A 21631-nucleotide genomic window follows, 5' to 3' on the forward strand; every position below is an offset into this window, starting at 1 on the left:
TAAAGTTTAGAACAGTACAAGGAATTTAAATTGGTAGTTGCAGCTGAAAAAACCCATCAACACACCGCGGCTGCCATTTTCAGAGGCACATTTAATTTTTTATTAATTTTTTTTAAATTATAATTTTTCTTCTTTTCACAATTCACAATTTAAAGCAGTGTTTTTCAACCTTGGGGTCGTGGAATTCAAATGGGGTCACCCAAAATGTCTAGTAATTGATGAGAAAAAATTATTACTGATTAAAAATGTATCAACAATTTTTTTATTTTTTTTAAATGTAATTTTTTAAAATTAAAACACAAAACACAACTTAACTGTATTCTATACTTTCATTTTCTCAAATATGAATCTAGTTCAAATAAAATACGGTATAAAATGATCTGAGTTGGCACACCTTGTTTCTAATCCTGGCTACTCTGTTTGTAACAAACATGAGCAAAAACTGATTTTAGAAAAAAAAAAAAAGAATTGTTTTTTGGGTCACAATGGGGTCACGATCCAAAACAGGTTGGGAACCACTGCTCTAAAGGCTTGTAAACAAGTTCTATCCCCATTAATAACAATAAAGTAAGTCCAAATGTATGAGCACCCCATTTAAAAAAATAAAAAAAACTGTGATAAAATGTACAGTAAAATCCAATCTGGATAAAACGCTGATATTTTTTTTTTTTTTTATCTTTGAAGCTGATCCAGAATCAGTATATAGATCTGAATTTCCTCCAAAATGTCAGAGAATCTTCTGTGGTGTAAGGTTGATCTTTGGTTACATTTTGTCAAATATCCGTTAAGTACATTAGTATAAATTCTGGTTAATATAGCGTCTTTAGAGGAGGTAATAATGTTTGTCTGTCAAATAACAATACTTTGGTGCCTAGTGTAAAAAAAAAAAGACAACCGTGCCAGTGTGTTTTGGTTATACACCACTTTAGGACTTTCATTCTCTTTTCTTGAAAGTATACGTTAATTCGCTGCACATCCCTCAGGGTTCCATGGGATTCAGTGAGCCACTTTGGCTGAGTAAAGCAACTCTGCGGGGAAACGTTTTGGAGAGCGGAGGGGAATACCTCAGTCACTTACACTCATCTGTGTGTGTCAAGGAGCAGCTGTTCCCTCAGGCTTCACCATCTCTGTGTTTGGGTGGGTTTGTATGAGAGCGACACACAAAGACATAACTGTCCCCACTCTCATCTGGCTCTCCCTCTACCTTTAGTGATAATTAACAAAACCCCTACAGCAGACATGGGCAACTGGCGGCCTGGGGGCCACATGCGGCCCGAGCTTTAATTTTGAGCGGCCCCTAAAGTAAATGCACAAAATGACTTAAAAAACGTACAAAATTACAGAAATATACACTAGACAACATAAATACACAGAATGACTCCAAAAACAAAGTAGCAACACAAAATTAGAGAAAAATTACGAATTGACGACAAAAACACAGAAAACGAATACATTTCTCCAAAATTACATCAAAAATACACAAATTGACTTATAACACACAAAACAACAACAACGAAAATAATGAAATGAGAGGAAAATACGCTAAATCAGGGGTCTGCAACCTTTACTCTCAAAGGAGCCATTTTGCCGAATCTCGCCTTAAATAAAGTCCTTGTGGGGCCGAAAAAAAATGCCTTCTTATTTATTGAAGACAATACAGTCTATAAAATAATATACAGTTGAAATAATAACGAATCATTTTATGAATTAATGGATTTGAAGGGCTACAAAATATTACTTTGAGAACATGTGATCATGTCATACCTGTGAAAATAAGGGAAATTTTCTGGCGCCCACTACGAGTCGTCCCACCCGCCCAACTTCCCTGTATTAATGCTCAGAACGCTCATTATTCTAAATGCTGACATGAACGTCGATAATGTGGCCCTCAGATCAGAAAAATCACATTTTTGTGGCCCCCACTGTGGTAAAAGTTGCTCACCTCTGCCCTACAGCAAAGCTTCGCTCCATGTCTGTGTTGCACACTTTGGAGTAAATATTGCTTCTTTTTTCTAGTATTATGACCTTTAAAGATGAAGAGAAAAAACTATTTTATTCATTATAATTGTCTTAGAATTGGAGCTTAAGCTGCTGAAAGCAAATCAATAAATACCTTTTGCGTCTTGTCCGACCAAAGCAAAAGCCGGTTGCTAAAAACAGAATGAGTTTTAATTAGTGTGTGACAAACAGCTTGTATAACACAAACGAGCCGCATCAAATAGTGTGGTAGGGAAATGGGCGGTGGCGGATGAAAGCTTTAGTGAGAAGAAAATCGTGAGGGTAAAAAAAAAAAAAAAAAAATCAAAATGGTAGAGCGCCCGTGCATGAATGGCAGTACAAGGAGACAGAACAGGATGCTGGAGACAACCCTTCATTAAATGAAGAGGCCTCTTTTTCCTTTCTGTTGTCATGACTTCTGATACCGCACACGACACACACGCACACCTACACACGAGCGCACACACTGGGAATGACGTTGGGTTTGGCAGGGGACCTCTCAGCTCCTCACCACAAATCTCATAACGGCATCTGTGAGATCGCTCATATCCTCTCACCCCTTTCAGCGACTCCCCCTGCCTTCTATTTTATCTCCTCACATTTTTAGAAGATTTGATCCAGTGTGATATGATAGGACGGTGCAGAAGTGTCTTTGATCTGCCCTGATAACGTGAGACATTCAACCCTTAGTGATTCATTTAGGAAGAATATGATAACTTGATATAATACTTACAGTGGTTTGTGAAAATGAAACTTTTTCTGAGCTTTTTTTTTGTGTGTGTGTGTGTGTGTGATTGAATGTAACACGGGTACTTTTAACATTAGGAAAACACAGATAACCATGGAGTGCTTGAGTTTTAATCTGCAAACAGTTATCTTGGAAAGAGACATTAGTATCTGACCTTTCTTTTATCTGATTGTATTTTCTGTTTAATGCAAAATAAGTAACTGCAAAACAAGATTACAACCATTAGTTTCACTTCACAAACAAGCAATACGTTATGTTCATGACACACCGAGCCACTATTCAATAAATGTAAATGACTAACATTAGCGGAAATCGTGTGCTTTTCAAACAAGTAAAATAGCAAAAACTTCTCCGTAAAAATATTCATAAATTGTTTACAGTACTGAAAAAGCCGAGGCTTATAACTTAAGAGACAAGATGAACTACACGCACGGACAGAAAAAAAAAAAATGTAATTAAAAATTGTCTGAATTTAAAGCAATGTAAACATAAATACATATAATGTATCTTCTCAAAGCACAAGTGTTAAAGGGATAAAATTGTAAAAAAAAGTGTGTATATACTTGGGTATGTGTGGACAGATGAATGTATAGTGGATCACATGAATTGTATAATTATATAGATATATATATATATATTTATAGTGTAAATAGGTGTATATTATAAGAAGATTATATGTATAGTACTAGATATTACAAGGGGTAGGGTCATACAAGTATATACTGTACTGCCTCCTACTCCTTTTCGAACATGTATAGACTTCATGAGCAGGATTTCTGTACCATTTGCTCTCTTTGCCTTGTTTTTTTTTTTTTTTAATTACTCCTATTTTCCCTCATTGTGAGATACTAAATAAAATTAAATCAAATCAAATAAGTTTAAACTTCCCCAAAACAAATACTGACCAACATATTATTCACAAATGGACTCCTACTACTGACATACTTATAATATCCTTTTTCCCTTTGCGTTGTTCCTTTTTTTGACACGTACATGGGTGTGCGTATGAATAAAGTAAATTGGAAAACGGGAAACAAAGATTAATAGCCGAGTCAAGGTCAAATTTAAAGCATTCTATCTCTTGTACATAAAAGACTTTCACTTTCTGCATGGCTGCATTTATCTGCGTACTTGAAGATAACTGACTTATTTTAAAATAAGTATTTTCTTCTGAAGTGACCTTGCTTCCTAAATCTACTGGACGAGGGCAGATCTTGGGTACTTTATCAGTGTTTGGTACCGTTAAATCTAACATTCTTCAAGATAATCTTTTTTACAACTTTAGATAAGTTTCTGCCAGTTGCCAAATGTATCTGATACTGTTTTTGTAGATAAAAGTATCTGAACATATGGTAATTCTGGATGAAGAACAGACCTCACTAAGCTCAAAGTCTAGTAATTACTGTTATTTTTGTTGGTAATGTTTGCCATAGTTTTGGGCAAAAACGGTTTTTATCAGAAAAAAACCAAAACAGATTAATTGTGAAATAAAGGTGGGATGGAAAAAAAATATATAATTAATCCAAGTTGACATTTGCCCCTCAAAATAGTCTAATTATGGTAATTTTAATACATTACTTCTAAATGTAAATGCCTGAAATGATCAGAAACCTAACTTAATGTCAAAAAAATAATGTATTATCATTTGAACTCTGTAAATTAAGCTTTACTTGTTATTCAAAGTAATTAATGACTGACTTTTCAAGTTACATTTTTTTTTTTAATTTCACCTTTATGTACTAATAATGATGTATCCCCAGAACTTTTGACATTTTGGCCATATTGTTTCAGCTTATTTTCTTTAATTGATCATTTCTTTTGTGTAAAGTGAAATGCTGCAAAGAAGAAAAGCAATACGAATAAAAGTTTAATGAATAAAAGAAATACAATTCTTTAAATTAATTTGACCCAGCACAATCATTTTCAGAGAAAATTAGAAAAAGATATTGGAGTTAGACATTAAACCTTAATTAGCTTGTGCCTAAAACCATGCATACTGCATACATTAAATGTAATGTGATAACTTTTAAACAGGAAACTTGCCCGTCATTAAGCTTTGGGGATCTTTCTAAAGCTCGATTAGTGTTTCACCGTACTCCAAGCACAGATACTAGTGCACGTCTGGTGGACTCTAAAACGACGTGTGTATTGGTTGAGCGCGTGGTTGAGCTTAGGGATTGCCATAGCAACGGCTGAGTTGACAGAAAGTGACCTGTGCATGCTGTGTACTAAAGCTAGCGTCCTAATTACCATTTGCTTGTGTCATGTTGCTAAACTTGTGGTTACAATGATGTTTATTATTGGTTACATAACCACTGGTGTCTTTTTAAACAATTACATGATTACCTCTGTTATGCTTTTTTATATTCAACCTGCGCTTATTCACCAGGATTGATTGCACTGAAGCACGGCGCTCGTCTGCATATTCAATATTGAGTATAGTAAAACATAAAGCATCCAAATGACATTAAACTTGCCGTAGTCATAACAGCTCTTTAGTGGCCAGTTGTTCGAAATTCATTAATATAATAATTATTACACACTTTTGAGCATAAATGTATCAAGATTACCTCTTCTAGCGCATAATGCCTTTCAGCCTGTCTTGTACGACACATAACTATTCAGAAAGCGAGCGGGTAGACACGCACAATCAGAGCAGCTCTGATTGTGTGTGTATGTGTGTGTATTGTATTGTATTATGGATGCTCCCCATGCTGTGAAGCCAAATCACTGATGCCAGCCTTCAAACCAGTCATTCTTTTCAAACTTGCAATTTTTCTATGTAAACAAGATCCGCCACATGTCATATTTGTGGCATCCCATTGGGATTCTCACCTAGTTTGCACCATTGTTTAATCCTGCATTCTTTCCTAATCTGAACTGCCTTGTGGAGATGTGGTGTGCACCTAAATTTGGTAAATATCGTTGAATTCCCAAATTCTTGTTCTGTGTGTTTTGAGACATTTGTCTCAGGATGTGCATGAATGTAAGATACTAAGGATGTAACCTAAACAGTCTGTGTTTTGGCTACAAGTTGAGCAAGAATTTCAAAAACTCTTTGTTTAATGTTTTTACGTTATATAAACAACAATATCACAAAACGAAAATGGGGCTCCTTGGAAATATTCAGTCCTTTGTCTTATAGTTCATCCATTTGGTCCAAGGGTTTCCCAAAATGTCTCAACTGGGTTCACAGGTAATAGGTCCATTTTTCCACTGAGTCACTGTTGGTGCGTCAACTTTCAACCAGTTCTTTGTAATGCTCTTTTTTTTTTGCTGCAATTGTCATTATTTTAAAAAGATAAACATCACATTTGGAGATGACATCCACAGGTACAAGACCAAGGTAAACAATCATAGGATCTACAGGAATTTTACAACACAGAACATCTCCGATTACATGTATGACCTCCCTCCAATAGGATTGGATTTACACACCCCATACATTTCTGATGTTTTTATTTTTGTCATTACTCTCACCATTATTTTTCTCCTTCCCTCTCCATTTAAACCACTACAATGCTTATTTAAGAGGGAAGCACAATGTTAATTGACAAAAGTGAGATGGACAGATGTAGGCTTAGTTCTTGTGTTCATTCTTCTACATACAACTTTCATGCCCTGTACGGCAGCCTGTGTTACAGGCATTCTTGGTCAATGAGTGACATGGGCTCAGCATGGGAGCTGATCCCACATTGAGAAGAGCTGAGAATCGCCCACTCGCTCTGTTTTCCTCTCAGCAGTGCTCTTAGTTTTACAGAGTAATTAACAATAATGACCCAACCGGCTTTGCCAAATGGCCATTTGCTCTGCTGCAATACACACACCCACAAACAGACACTTAAGGCCATTATCTGGTGAAACATAGCAACCACTTTAGCTGTGGTTGAACATCTACAGCTCTCGGCAGGACTAATTTCAGCCATACTTTGCCCTTTTATTACTCGTATTCTATTTGGAACATTACATTTAATTTAGGAATGTCCTGATGTCTTGTGATGGACTCGTGCCCTGTCAAGGTTGTACCCCTGAGTTGCAACTGCAGAGAGCTGGAGAAAGGCACCAGCAGACCCCCGTGACCCTGAATAGGAAAAAGCAAGTGCACAGACGAATCAATGAAGTTCTGATATTACAGCACAATAACCATTTGTTTTTTTTTGTCTTTGTTTATACTGAGGCACAATGGTTTGCGCCTCTCCAAGGTTGGCAAGGATGCAAGGCAAGGTTCTCCCTGGAAATTCCATTACAGAACATAAAATTGCCACCTGGTAGAAGTATCACCAATTCACCATAACACATATTTGGGTGGACTTTAGGAAGAAAACATGCCCAGAGAGAGCCAGAAGGTTCAATGCTGTGTTCATTTTGTTGACAAAAAAAAAATTGTCATAGTTTTCATAGACAACATTTTTTCAAGTGACAATATTGCAAAATTGATTACGGGAACAAAAACTATATAAAAATATATTGATACTTTTGTTAACTAATAAAAACAAAACTATACAAATGGAATTCCAATCCAAACTAAATTTCTGTTTGGAAAGTATCCAATCAAAACGAATTTTATTCCGTGTAAGGCGGGACAAGCCGGTAAGTGATTCAATAGGAAGTAAGCTGTGTTTGCAAAAGTTAGACGGCTTTTGTGGTCATACGCATTGATCCAATCAAATGTGTCTTTACAGACATTAATGCCATCTCATATCAGGTTGATAAATGGTAATTCAATCTTTAATAGCTGTATAAACTCTTATTCTGTATATTTTAGTCAACTATATCTGTAAAAAAAATTTTGTTGACTAAAATCTTTGTCATTTAGTTGACTAAATCTACTAGACTATAACTAAAATAGTCCTGATGACTATATTTTGACTAATACTAAGTTGCATCAAAAGACTATAACTGAAGCTAAATCAAAATTGGCTGTAAAAATAACACCTCAGCCATTGGGTGTGAATTGCAGTCAATAATCAAACTTGGCCTTTTTCATTTAATGAGGAAAAGGAAAAGTGTGAGTTATGCTTATAATAAAAGGGCAAAGGGCTTTTAGTGTTGAAACCTGCAAGTTCATCAAAGATCTTAATAGAGCTCATGAAAAGGTCATATGAGGGGAAAAAAAAGGAAATGTTTGGATCCATTTGTTTTGGTTGGTTTCCACCTCACATGTCATAAAGGCCTTTTCAATTTCAGCTGCAAGCAAACAGCACAAATCAAACTTCAAAAACTATCGCCTTTCTCACCCGGTGTCTTCTTTGTCGACATGTTCTTCCTGTTTTGGTATCCTTATGTCTCCTACTCCTATATCCCTGTGACTGAACTTTTTAAAGGCCAACGAGGCCGTCACTCACTTCAGAGGACTGATGGAGTACAGGAAGATCAGGAATAGAAGATGAAAGAAATGGCTGCATATGTGGTGGAGCATCAAGAGAGTAGTTTTAAAGATTTATACAGGATTGACATCATCAGTGTCGGTCAAGAAAGATGAATAACATAGGCAATGTTCTGCACCGTCACACTGAGTGATTACGTTATTCGTTAATGGTTTAAAAAGGATTAAATCATTAACATGTTAATGTTCAACTTTCAACTTTTGGCAAAGTTAAATCTTCTCAAAGCTCTTGGTTTATGAGAGGGGAAGGTTCAGTTGTTTTGAGTCATTTTTACTGCATTAAAATACCTTGACATTTATATCAAAGTAAGTTGAAAGTGTAATGATGCACTGTCATCAACCAGTGAAGTGGGTAAAGCTATGATCCACAGTGAGAACATAATCTAATTTCACAATTCCATGTGTTTTTACTTCAATAGATTTGTGACCCTACATTGGCTGTTCGTGAAAAGATGTTATTTTTCTTTGGTGACCTTGGTGACTTTAGCTCGGGTGGACATAGCCTCATTCTCGATGCTGGTGCAACTTGCGACTCTGGAGCCACATGTGGCTCTTTGACCCTTTCGCAATGGCTCCCTATAGCTTTAAAAAAATATTTTAAAAATTAATTATTTCTTACAGATGGTATTGATGATTATTGATATTAACTTCAACTAAAATTATGGCAAAACAATTTTTCAACCTAAAAATACATCAATTTGTGCAATAAGTCTGCCACCTTCCTACTTCACCTCCTGCAACTTCTACAGACCATCAACTTACCTTTGCACCTGTGGCTAATCTTGAGTTTTAAATCCCTGCTAAGATAACTAAATTAACAAAACGTCTACTATAAAGAAAATAGAGATTGCATTTGTGTGATGAAAGATTTATTTAACTGTCAACATGCCAGCTTAATATGCATGATTAATATGTTGCAAGAAATTAGCAAGTGTTGACCGACATGATCACGTGTTCTCAAATTCAAGTTATATTTTGTAGCCCTTAAAATCTATTAATTCATAAAGTTATTTGTTTTTATTTAACTGTACATTATTTTATACACTGAATTGTCTTCAATGAATAAGAAGGACTTTAATCCAGGTGAAATTCGTCAAAATGGCTCCTTTGAGAGTAAAGGCTGCAGACCCCTGAGCTAGTACAAGAAAAAGAACTACATGGATGTGTGGTCTATTTATTTATTTATTTATTTATTTATTTATTTATTTATTTATTTATATTTTATTTTATTTTATTTTATTTATTTATTTATTTTTTTTTTTTAAACAAAGTGTTGAGTTTATTAGTTCTGGCGGAAAACATGATAGATCAAGCAAGGCTACAGAAGTCAATATGTGCCCCAAAGAGCCATATTTGTGCGTGTTTGTATGTCACAACATTTCATGCTGTTCCTAATCCTTCTCAGATTGAGGTCAATGGCGCTATTGGAGCATCTTGAAGTGTTTACAACCACTGTCAAACCTTCGGAAAATCTGAGATTTGTCTGTGATCTGATTGGTTCTGTCCTCTGGACATAACTACATGTCATGTGCTGATTGGCCTAGAAAACGTGAAACTCATTAAACTGTCTTGTATCTCAACGATGAGTAGGTCATGGGACGGGGAGCAACAGTCCAAATTTTAAGAGGTCCGCAATGGGCATTTGAACAATATCCAGATTTTTTCTTCTATGTCACTGAAGTGGCCAGAAATGCACTGAAGCAGCATTAGCAGCTATGCTACACAGTAGCCGAGCAGACAGACGGTTATTGGACACATGGCGGTGTTCAGTTAACTCAAAATCTTTATTTGTTTATCAGATTTGACAAAAATCTTGCTCTGACCACTCTGTGAACACCTGGATACATACACAAATATTGTGAGCACTAGAAAGGTGTGTCTGTGCCAACAAACAAAGCTACTAATACCAGACTATTGAACTAAATGGGATTTGAGCCCATGGTAGATAACCACCGAGGAAAGAAAAGTTTGGAAAATGAAGACGGATACCTGTGAAGTAGGACTCCCATGTTGGTAGTTCTATAATGCAACCAGCAAAACAAATATATCAGCAGGATAGTTTTATTTCCACCCATGACTACCATTTGCATCCCTTGCTGCTGAGCAGTTTATCAAGTATTCCAAATAATAGAAGAGTGTATAAGAGGTCATTTTCATACAGGCCATATCAGCAGTTTTAAGAATCTGGATAATATGCATGCTTTTCTGGCATCTAGGTGTGCCGAGTGTTTCTGCAGTATGCAGCGTCTCATTAGAGTCTCTCTGAGTTGAACCCACCTGAGTACCTCCATCCTCCCACATTTTTTTTGATCACTGTTCTTTCTCTGAGTGCCTTGTTAAACTCCAGTAAGCAGATGTTGGGCTGTTTCTTTCAGCCTTCTCTATTTCGTCTATTACGTCTTTGTTGCTGTGTTTGTTCTCTCATTCTATTTTCCCATTCTTTTTTATTTTTCTTAGTACCTTAATTGCACTCTCAAGAACTAATGTCTTCGGTGTTTGGGCTTGATATTGTTCATAATATCATGGGAATAAAAGTTCACTGCATTTTTGATTAGTCAACCCAACAAGTGAGGAGGGTTTTTTTTTCTCCATTATGCCCCAGATATTCTTTAAAGTGGATACTGCATCCATCGATTCATCCATATAGGCTTCTGGTTTTAAATAAGCCTTTTCTAGCCCACATAGATCCAAAGTTATGAACAGTTCGTCAATCAAGAATAACACACATTAAGGGCTAAAGAATGAGACTAACACACACACAGCTACGACTAGCCAAGGCTGGAAATTGAGTAGAGCATCTGAGGTAAACAGTGGCAGCTGTAAAAAAAAAAAAAAAAAAAAAAGTCCAAAAAGCAAGCTAGTATTTTCCCTTCAAGGCAAAAACGCAAACCACCATGACGTCCTTAACACTCACAATACAATTTAATCTTTTTCACACAGTCAACATATGGCAAATTCATGACGACTTCATCTTGCATAATTGAGTACTCTGGTTTTATCTCAGCACAGCTTAAGTTATTAGTTCTTAACTATTAGAAAAGTCTGAAAGTCTGACCTCCTATAATACCAACAACTGTTGACCTTTCCTCTTCTACGTTGGGAATTCTGCACTACATCTTTGAATTTTCCAGCTCTGTGGGGTTTGCTCCTAATTTACGTTTGCCTCTCATTCACTCACAGACACACATGTACACTTTCGTTTTTCCTAAAATACTCCTTAAGCGAAGATGAGCAGTTTTTTAATAAGCTCTCCAAGTTTATTTTTGTCAAATCGCTTGACATTTCCATCATGCTTTCTGTAATTATTACATTTTGATGTGTCGTTTGCTTTCTTGCACTTGACTGTCAATCTTACCTTTTAGGATTGCTGCTCTTACCTATCTTGGCTTGGGTTTTATCTTTATTCTTAGTTGTATAATTAAAAAAAAAAGATGATTTGCATCTATTACAGCTTTTCTGAACTTATATTTAGCAGGGCAGAAAACTCCCAAAAGCACCAATCCTCTTTGACAGATATTGGCACTTATCTGGATCAGTGATCATGATTATGGCATTATGATCATTCACACTTTTTAGGCTTGTCAAAAAAAAAAATGCGGTGTATATCCCCGTTAATAACACTACAGTAGGTGAAAATGTATGGGCATTTTTTTGAAAAACTGCAATGAAATGCACAATTCGGAACCGATCCAGATTCAATTCAGTTAGGTGATTGAGGAATCAACCGGACATAACTGGGCCAAATTTCATAAAGATCGAACCGATCGATATGAACCACTTTTTGAAGTTTAACCAGTAAAAATGGGACAGGGATTTTTTTCATTTTTGAAACTGGTCTAAAATCAGTATTTTGGTGTGGATCCCCTTCTAAATTTAATCTCCCATGGCATAAGGTCTATCTTTGAGTTGAATTTCATCAAATTCTATTAAGTACTTTTAACGTAGACCTGCTGACAGACAACCAAATTAATAATTGTCAGGAAAAATGTACCTCCTTGTGTTTGGGATTTGGGATGTAGTAAGTTAAAAATGATTGACAGATGGCTCAATGGAGGTTTCTGACTTAAGAGATGCAAGTACCGTAATCAGAACAAAATGACATGTGACAATTATTGGTGGAGGAAATGTAGGGCAGTCCCCTTATAATATACTGTAGGCTTAAGTGTATTAACACCTTTTCTTGACACATCCTGATTGCACTGTGTTGTCCAGATGAAGAATATTTTTTTCACTTCCTATTCATCAAGAACTTTTTGAACAATGTTCCAAAACAACTTCTATAGAATGAAGTAGCTTTCTCTTTAATATCTGGTCTTCTTCTGTAAGTTCTTTTAAAAATAAAAATAAAACTATTTTAAACCTAAGTGCTAAAGCACTTTGTAAAGTTTGTACCAGTAGTTTGCATTGGTTATCTCTCTCTGATTATTTCTACTCTGTTTTCTATTCCAGTCATTGCTGACTCGTTGACCGTAACAGCTCCAGCTCAGACGTTATCCAAGGTGGAGGGCGACACGCTCCAACTCACCTGTGAGGTGTCCAGGACAACAATGCAACACACTCACTTATCGGTGGGTTGGTACTTGCGTTCCCCAGAGGATGCTGCTGCCGCCCCTCAGGAACTGGTCACCTTGTCAAGGGACTTTGTTCTACGATCGGGAGGACCTTATCGGCAGAGGATGGCTGCAGGGGACCTAAGGCTGGATAAGACCAGTGCAACATCTTACAGGTTGACCATTCACAAGCTTCAGCCAGTCGACCAGGGCCTGCTCTACTGCCAGGCGGCTGAGTGGATTCAAGACGCAGATGGAAGCTGGTTTGCAATGACGCGAAAGCAAAGTGAAAAAACACAGCTCCGTATTCAACCTACAGGTAAGTGAATCATGCACCAACTCTCAATGATACACAAATAGCCTCTTTATTATCACCTCATCCGTGTCCTCCTTCACTGGTATGACTAAGTCAGTAAATTAAGCTGAAATGTATCTCAGCAGTGGCCCTTTGCTGTAGTAAAGCATACTTAAGACATACAGTATATAACTTGAAGTTGAATCACCTGTTGAATACAGTGTTCATTTTGACAGCACATTTCCATCTAGTTTTAGTCTTTTGACTAAAATTTAACTTGGTTTTTAGTCAAAATTGAGTGTCATTTGGATTTTAGTTGACTAAATCTGTTCCAAATAGTCGACTGAAATATAAAGCATTAGTATATGCATATTTTTTTTAAAGATTAAAATACCATTGATTAATCCGATATGGGATGGTATTATGTAGGTAAATACACACAGACAGATTTGATGGGATCATTTGTAAAATAAAAAAAAAAACATGTCACCGGTAATACGTCTGCAAACAAAATCAGCTTACTTCCAATTGGATCACTCACCGGCTTATTTTTTTTCTTTTTTTCTTTAATTGGCCATAGTCTTATTATTGTCACTTTAGATAAAAATGGAATCGACGAAAGCTAAAACTGCAAAACTGGTTGAATGACTCAAAGCACAATCTTTAGCTGACTAACAACTGAACCTCCGCAGAAGTCCTCCTTTTGTTTTTCAGTTTGTTTGATTCAAGCACATCCAAGACTATATGTAACAGGCTACTAATGATGTGGGTGTTGAACATGGGAGAAATTATGACCTCCACGTAAACAGCATCCCCAGGCTACAAGTGGCCCAGGGTTCAGAGGCCAAAAATGTGTTTTTCAATCACATCTTACCAACAGTTACTCTATTTAAATTGGCTTATTTGTAAGTAATCCCCATCGGCCCCATCTCTTGCTAATCAGGAAGAATCCTAATGTTCATTTCACCCAGTTTTTGCCTTATGTCTCCTTTTTTTTTCTCACTTTTTCTTCTTTGTGCTCACACCATCTCTTCTGAAGCATGTCTCATTTCATCTCATCACTGCATCTTTTCACTTTCATACTCTTTTCCATATACACTCACAGTCAAAAGAAACACATCAAGTCATTCTGATAATATAGTGTATTTTTTACCTGAAAATTGATTTTTACATTCTGTTCCTCCAGATAATGCACAGTGTGTCGAGCTGCATGTGGACGTGCATTATTTTTGCTGTATTGTGCCGATACCACGTTTATCTCTGCATGGCATTGTGCTATCTTGCAATCTTCATGTTGTTGTATTTTGCAATTGCTGATAGACCTAACTGCCCATCCAATTTTGTACAAACTACAAAATCTATTTTCTGCCAAATTTAACTGTCATTTAATTTTTCCAATTGAATTCCTCAAAATTACTCAAGCGCAACTTTATTGTATTGGACATGCAGCCTGAATGACATTGGTCCAAATAAACACATTTACATATACTTAAAAGCAGACACAATAATACCACCCCAACTCAAAAATAATCATTTTTGGTACTTGATGCATTTATTTTGCCTGAGGTGTATACATTATATTGTTGTTATGTTTTCCACTAGTCTGTAACCAGTAGGGATGTCCCGATACAACTTTTTCACTTCCGATATGATACCAATATTGCAGCCTTGCGTATCGGCCGATACCGATATTAATCCGATATGATATCAGCATGAATCATATATACTTTTATTACTTATTTTGTAGTGTGGAATGTTAGAAAAGGCTTGATCAGTTACTCAGACAGAGAACAATAGATAGCAACAGTAGGTTACTTTGTTGGACTGTGTGTAAATTAATCAAATGACTCAATATCACAGAGAATTACAGGAACAAACAAGAACAAAAATGCTGTCAAGTAAACCCCTGTCCGCTTGTATGGCAAAAAAAAAATAAATCAAAATGAGAATGAAGTGAAAACACTTCTATGCATCTGTTTAAGGGACTCTACATCCCACATTGCAATTAGCCTACTGAAGGATAAACAAAAGTTTTCTATGCAAATACTGTATATAGAACAATGCATTTAGGCTTAGTCTTTGTCACAATAAATGCTAACACACAGACACTTAGCATATGAATAGACAGTTGCATGTTTTGCATCGCTTCATCTTGCACAACGTTGTTTTCTAAATGAAAAATTGTCTTTTGCCCCCTATATTTTGTTCTTGTAAATTAAATGATATTGTTTGTCATCACTTTCTACAGTGTTATATTTATATACTTGTTGGTAGCAATTTATTTTCGCCTTTTAATCATGAAAAGTGTTTCTGTTTAATTCAAAATTGAGGATGTTTGCGTTCACGTTTGATGTGGACTTTTAAAAATATCTGGTCCCATTATAATGTTTCTTTTCATAATGAGCTCTTTTCTGAGGGCAAGCTTTGAACTTTTCCACACGAGTGTGTTTGCCTGTTTTAAGTTGTTGTAATTGCGTCTTAGGGCGATCACCACCTCAATGAGATGCAAAGCAGCTGGTTCTGATGCACACTGTGCTAATCATTTGGAAATTAAAACGGCAAATAAAAGTGGACCCATTGTCGCACGCACACAGATGTAAACACAGGAACCCATGCAGGCACTGAGCCTAAATTAGCCTAAAGAAAGTTTATTCTTTATTTAGTCTTAGGTGTTCAAGTGAAGAAAAAAAGAATGTGCCTCACTCCTTCTTTTAGACAGCTGAAGAAAATGTTAATTCATTGGTTTTTTATTGCTTAGGTGAAAAGTGTGGGCAGAGCTGTCTGACAGATCACATTTTTACTGGAGCGGTGCACTGTGTGACCCCAGCCTCCTCTCTGTATTATGTCTCCTCTTTTCAGCTCTGACTGAATGCTGTGATTGCCCCAAATCCAAGGCTATGAACTCAGACCCACCCCCCCAACCACTCTCTCCCACCACCCACAGTTCAATCTGCTCACTCACTCTGACTTTTAAATTGCAGGGTTAGCATACCAAATTCTAGATATAATAATGAAAAAGTGTTTTGCATTTCGGTTTTACCACACACGCATATGGATATGTGGGAAAATTATCCTTGTTGAGGACATGATGAGATGCTAATAACAAGCCCACAAAGAGCTCATCAACATCATTCAAACATCACTATGAATTTTGCTCTCTTGTTTAATCAGTTTGAAAACTGCTTAATGGATGCGAGACAAAAATACTAAATAAGTCTAGTCAGCACCACTTGTTACAATAACTTATCAAAATAAGTTTTCCATGCTCCTGCATTTGTATCCAATGTTTGTTGTATTTTCTCATTTCTAAACCTTTTTTCTATCTCCATTCTTGCCATTCAGACCGTGACTTCAGCATCCAGGTGAGCACGGAGCGGCGGTCCTTCACTGCCGGTGAGCCGCTGGAGCTTCGTTGCACCATTGAGGCGCAAAACGTCCCCGAGCGATTCTTCTCGGTGTCGTGGGTCTTCAGCAGCTCACCGGTGGCCGTGGTGGGCCCCAGTGCCGTGCCTGTCCTGGGCCCTGAGTACGTAGCCCGTGAGGCAGCCGGTCAAATGACCATACGAAAGGAGAGCAACAATGTTCACCTGCTTAAGCTGCAGCGCCTGCGCTCCGGGGATGCTGGGAAGTATATCTGCCGTGTAACCGAGCGAGAAAAGACACCCACGGGAGACTTCATCGACCGAAGCAAGAGATCCCGCAATGTCCAGATCACAGTCCAGCCATTCAGTGAGTAATAATCTGTTCACAATGCCGCCGGCTTACTTGTTCTGTCCTTACTTCTCATCCACAATGACAAGCATTTCATAATAGTGATTTTTATCTTCATACAAGTCATTTGGAAAGTCACTCTCTATTCTGTCTATAACCTTTCTGGTGGTATATGGTCAGTGGCCTATAACAGATTGCTGTATAGCTTCCCTTGTTAACTGTGAGTGAGAGGGCAAGCAATAATGCTACTTTTATCCATGATGTATTTTCTGTTGGAGTGGATTGCTGAGGATTGATAATGCTGCATTATGGCCCTTCCCATAGGCGAGCTATGGCGGGGGTAACACTATAGTGGGATAATGGAGAGCTGAAGAGCTAAGGCTGAAAGAGGCTGGGCTAAAAGCCATGAAATGAAAGTGTGGCCAAAGAAAAGAAGCAAAACACCCAGCTTCCCGGGCCCATCTGAATGCCCCCCCCTCCAACCTAAATTAATGTGTTGTGCTGTAGCAGCTCTCTCAGCTGGGTTAAGTAGGGCTGACCAGTAGGGTGGTGTCAAACTCACAGGTAATTGATACAAATATGCAGTCAAGCCTTTAAAGCACGCTCTCACTTCTCAATATCTCATTAGGATTTTTATTTTTTTTCTCCCAGTCACGACATTTGGGGCACTACAGTCGCTGTAAGTATCTGAGGATAGGAGAGCACATGAATCCAGCTGCTGCCAACATTAAAGGCATCATATCTGTAGAGTTGTATCTTCTCTACAGCAGACGATCCTAGCTCATGTTGACCATCCGGCAACCCCCAACACGCCCAACCCCCCACCCCCTCCCTCCGGACCATATCAGCCAAAAACAATGGCCCAGAGCCTACAGCACACTCCAGGGAATTACCTCTGTTTGCAAGCTTTTGTTTTTCCTACAAAAGACCTTTATGCCACGAGAAAGATTTGTATGGGGTTGACACACGACAATAGCTACGTTAATTGAGGGGGAAGTTGCCTTAAACATGGAAGTAATGGTCACACAGCATCTGTTTCATACACAAACATTCAGTCATTTTATGCTTGATTTCGCGCATACTTTTGAGGATTTGCTTTATCACCAATTAATGGATTTGGTTGCATTTCAATAATATGGAATAACAAAGAACAGAGCTGATGAGTCAGGAAGAGACAGAGGTGACGGGAAAAAAAAGTATGGAGTGCTGATGAATGACTTTTCTTTTGATATGAGACCAAGTGCCCTGCTTGCCAAACTGATTCCCCATCCTATGAACGTTAATGGCATCTCCTTAGAATTTACCCACAACTACCTCTCAGGTCTGAGTGAGTTTGTGTGGGTGTTCAAAGATCGTCTATACACTGTAAACTCATACGTCTGGTGTCGCATTCACAAGGAAGGCTCACAAAAAACACAAATTACCTACTCTATGCACAATTGTTGTGTGTCAGAATCAGTTGTCTGGTTATTCAGCTGGAAAAATGTGTCAATTTGATGTGGAAAAAATGTCAGCAATTTTGTTCAACTTGTTACTTAAAGCTCAAATTAGATGCAGTTACCAAAACTGTTAGAATTAAAAAAAAAAAAAAAAAAAACTCGTTGGAATTGAGTGCAGTGAAATAGGACCTTGGTGCCATTGTAGGAAATAAAAATCTTTTGCGCTTTGCACTTGTTTACTGTTTTGACTGAGATATATTTACAAGACAAAGAAGACTAATTCAATTAATGCAAATGTACTATTGATAATAATAACCTAAAGATAGAGATAAAAGCCTTACAGTTGAGAATGGACTCTTTATTGCATCAGATGCATTAGATGCATGATTGCCAGCAATTATATCCTTTGAGTGTCTCAGTGAGGAAAGGCGATAAAGTAGCTGTGAACCTCTTACAATTAAAGACAATGAAAGAAAAATGTTAAGTTTTTTTTTTCCTATTCTCCTTGGTGTGATTTAAATGAGAAGCAAATCATGTCGTGTTCAAAAGATAGTGCTTTTAAGGATGGTTGGCTGGTGAAGAGGGGAGTAGTGCAGCTTGGCCCGAGGGGAAGTACCGACCTTAAGAAAGGATGACACAAAACGGGCCGCGGATGATTATGGGTCACGGTGAGCTCTGTTTTATTTTAAAGTAGTGATTAAACTGACATGAATCAAAGATACAGCAGAAGACGAGGGAAAAAACAAAGCTGGAGAGTTGATAATTATTCATGAAATCGCTTCTTCTGAAGGTGACATTGTGCTTTGTGATTTCTACCGTACTTCCTGTACGTATGTGAACTTGGTGACCCAGCTTGATGTTTTCACACAGAAAATCCTTCGCACACAACAATGTCTCCTCTGGCTGTCACTCTGATGCACCCAAGGCCAGTAACAAAACTGCAGTACTATCGTGCAAACAAACACACATGCTCAGTACTGCCTCAACACTGATTTTCTCTAGAGAAAAGGCTCAGTGGTTTCTTGCCCCTGGCCTCCTCTACTTTGAAAAAGTTTTGACACACAAAGTGTAATTCTTCTCTTCTGGGGCTTGGTGAAAAGTTCAGTTATCAGGAAACTTTTCAACTTTGTATTTGTTGTAATTTTTTAATAATAATTTTTTTTTTTAATCATAATGAATAAAACGAAAAACTTACTGAATGAGCTACAGCAAATGCAGGGAATACGGTTAATTAGAAACATTCTTTAAAACCTCTTAAGTGTAACTCCTGGAAATATGCAAGCTTTGTTAATCAAATTGTGCGAGGCATAATTGTAATTTACATTGAATTACCTTTGAAATTATATATCGCATATCTATGTTCCCATGAATTTGGAAATTACCCCTGGCACCCCCGTGACACGTAATGGGCTACATTTATATATTAGTATATGCTAATGATTCGGTACCACCAACCGTCACAATATTTGACTGGCAAATAAATAAAAAAATCAACTTTCATTTTTTTTTCTTCTTTTGGAGCCGAAAATCGGGCTCCGAGCTTCGATGTGTACACATCCATAAATTATACCTACCAAATTCCAGCCCGATCCGTTCACAAAGAACAGAGTAGTAGCGATTTTAACGAGTGTACACAACAACAACAAGAACAACAACAACAAAGTGAGTGGTGTTTTGAGACCGGTAGCCCGGCCTAAAAACCTATATATGCGGAAAACATGCAAATTTCACACAAATGGGTGCCAGGAGAACTGACTATGTGTTAAAATTAGGTCTTCTTTTGCTTAGAGGCAGAAGTCCTATACCACTAGACCATCATTCTGCTTTACAATAGTACTGGTTTAAGAAATGCTGAGGCAAACCTCATTACTCATTTAAGTGATGAACATTTGAGCACGATAAACAAAATGTATCAAATGGAAACGTGAATGTCAGTCCTGTTGGTATTAACTGTTTTTCTTTCTATGTATTTCTTTTCCAACCCAGAGAGCAACATCACAGTGACACTAGCCAGTAATGCCTCAGAAGTCCTCGAGGGTAACGCGATCCAGCTCATTTGCTCAGTCCAGTCCGCTACAGGGCCCGTATCTGTTGTCTGGCAGTGGACAGACAAAGACGCAGCTGAAATGACTCAGGAAGTGGCGTCTGTTGATCGGGATGGGACAGTGAGGCACAGCCCATTCTACAGAGAGCGATCCAGTTATGGAGAAATACGGGTGGAAAAATTGCAAATGGACACTTTCTCTCTCTCGCTGTACAATTCCTTACCTGGAGATGAGGGCGAGTACCAATGTGTAGCCACGGAGTGGCATCAGAATGGCACTGAACCAGAACTATCCTGGGCAAAGATGGAAGAAAAGTCAGCGTCGAAGACAGTCACCATCAAAACAGTTGGTATGTTGTTGTTTTTTATTATCCCTCAGTACAACCTGCTTTCAGAGTGTTCAAGCCCCTAAAGTAATTAGAATCTGACACGTAAAGCATTTCTGCAACATCTGCAAGCTGCACCAAAGAGGAATATGTTTTATGATTTACTTAACTGTGATTAGGAGCTTGAAATAAAGTCTACACACTAAAACGTAGCTACCATGATTTATTTATGCACTGCTCAGAGGAAAGACCTATAAAACAAACCAAAAAGCCACCACCTGCCCCAATGTCAGCAGCAGCACTTCCATGACACCTTTGATAAACGATGCATACTCACTCACACGCACGATCTTATGACTTAGCCAGAATCATTAGAATGGAAATGTAGCAGCAATGTGTTCCGAGGTCTGTGGTTCTCCTCTGTCATCGCTGAGTTAAGCTGAACATCCTCAGTACAGGATGAAAAAGCAAGTGGAGCGGAGCCGCTGAGAGCTGGCAGGCCAGGAGCACACACACACAAACACACACAACTAACGGATTAGCTCCCTGCAGCAGCACGCAGCAGTGCTGCTGAGAGGAGATGTCAGTTTTTAAGTGGTCATTTGTTAAGTTTGCCAACAACAAAAACATTAGTTTGAGGAACAAGGGATGCATTATTCAAATGAAGTAAAAGAAGTCCAAAGTTGCTCATCTTCTTGCGGTTTCACTCCTTGACAATGAGTCTTATTTTTCGGCATGATTCTTGATCAAGAAAACTTACCAAAATGTGCACTGTTGCGTTTACTTTCTCTTGAATTTTGTGCTGGCCCTTGTTTATCTGAATTAAGTGTCCAACAGTGCTTTGCTTCTTTCGGTTCACATCCTCACATCTTTACAAAGAAACCAAAAAACTCCTCATTGTTTCACATTGACCTGTCCTCTAAAGACTGCAGTAATGGCCACACAGCCTCAATTTAGTAGCTAACCTCCTTATTCAAATCTGTTTGCGTGCGTTAAAGGCCTGAAGGGAATGGAAGGGTGATGTCCTCTGGGAATGGTGTGTATTTGTTGCCATGGCGAAGACGAGAAGTTCAGTCGAGTTTTCATTTGAGGTGTTTACAGAGCACTTTCGTTGTCTGCCCAAGCAATTATCAG

At 37.8% G+C, this 21631-nt stretch overlaps 1 protein-coding gene across 1 annotated transcript in view; it reads left to right on the top strand.

Annotated features, from left to right (window-relative positions):
• igsf3 (immunoglobulin superfamily, member 3) overlaps positions 1 to 21631 on the top strand; it is a 90983-nt gene that overhangs the window by 42350 nt on the left and 27002 nt on the right. Inside the window, exons 3-5 of the mRNA XM_028435440.1 lie at positions 12582 to 13001; positions 16320 to 16706; positions 20114 to 20521. Of these exons, the coding sequence (XP_028291241.1) occupies positions 12582 to 13001; positions 16320 to 16706; positions 20114 to 20521 (1215 nt within the window). The remainder of the gene's footprint in view (positions 1 to 12581; positions 13002 to 16319; positions 16707 to 20113; positions 20522 to 21631) is intronic.

This window comes from Gouania willdenowi, chromosome 21, assembly GCF_900634775.1.
Source record: "Gouania willdenowi chromosome 21, fGouWil2.1, whole genome shotgun sequence".
In the NCBI taxonomy this organism is placed as follows: Eukaryota; Metazoa; Chordata; class Actinopteri; order Blenniiformes; family Gobiesocidae; genus Gouania; species Gouania willdenowi.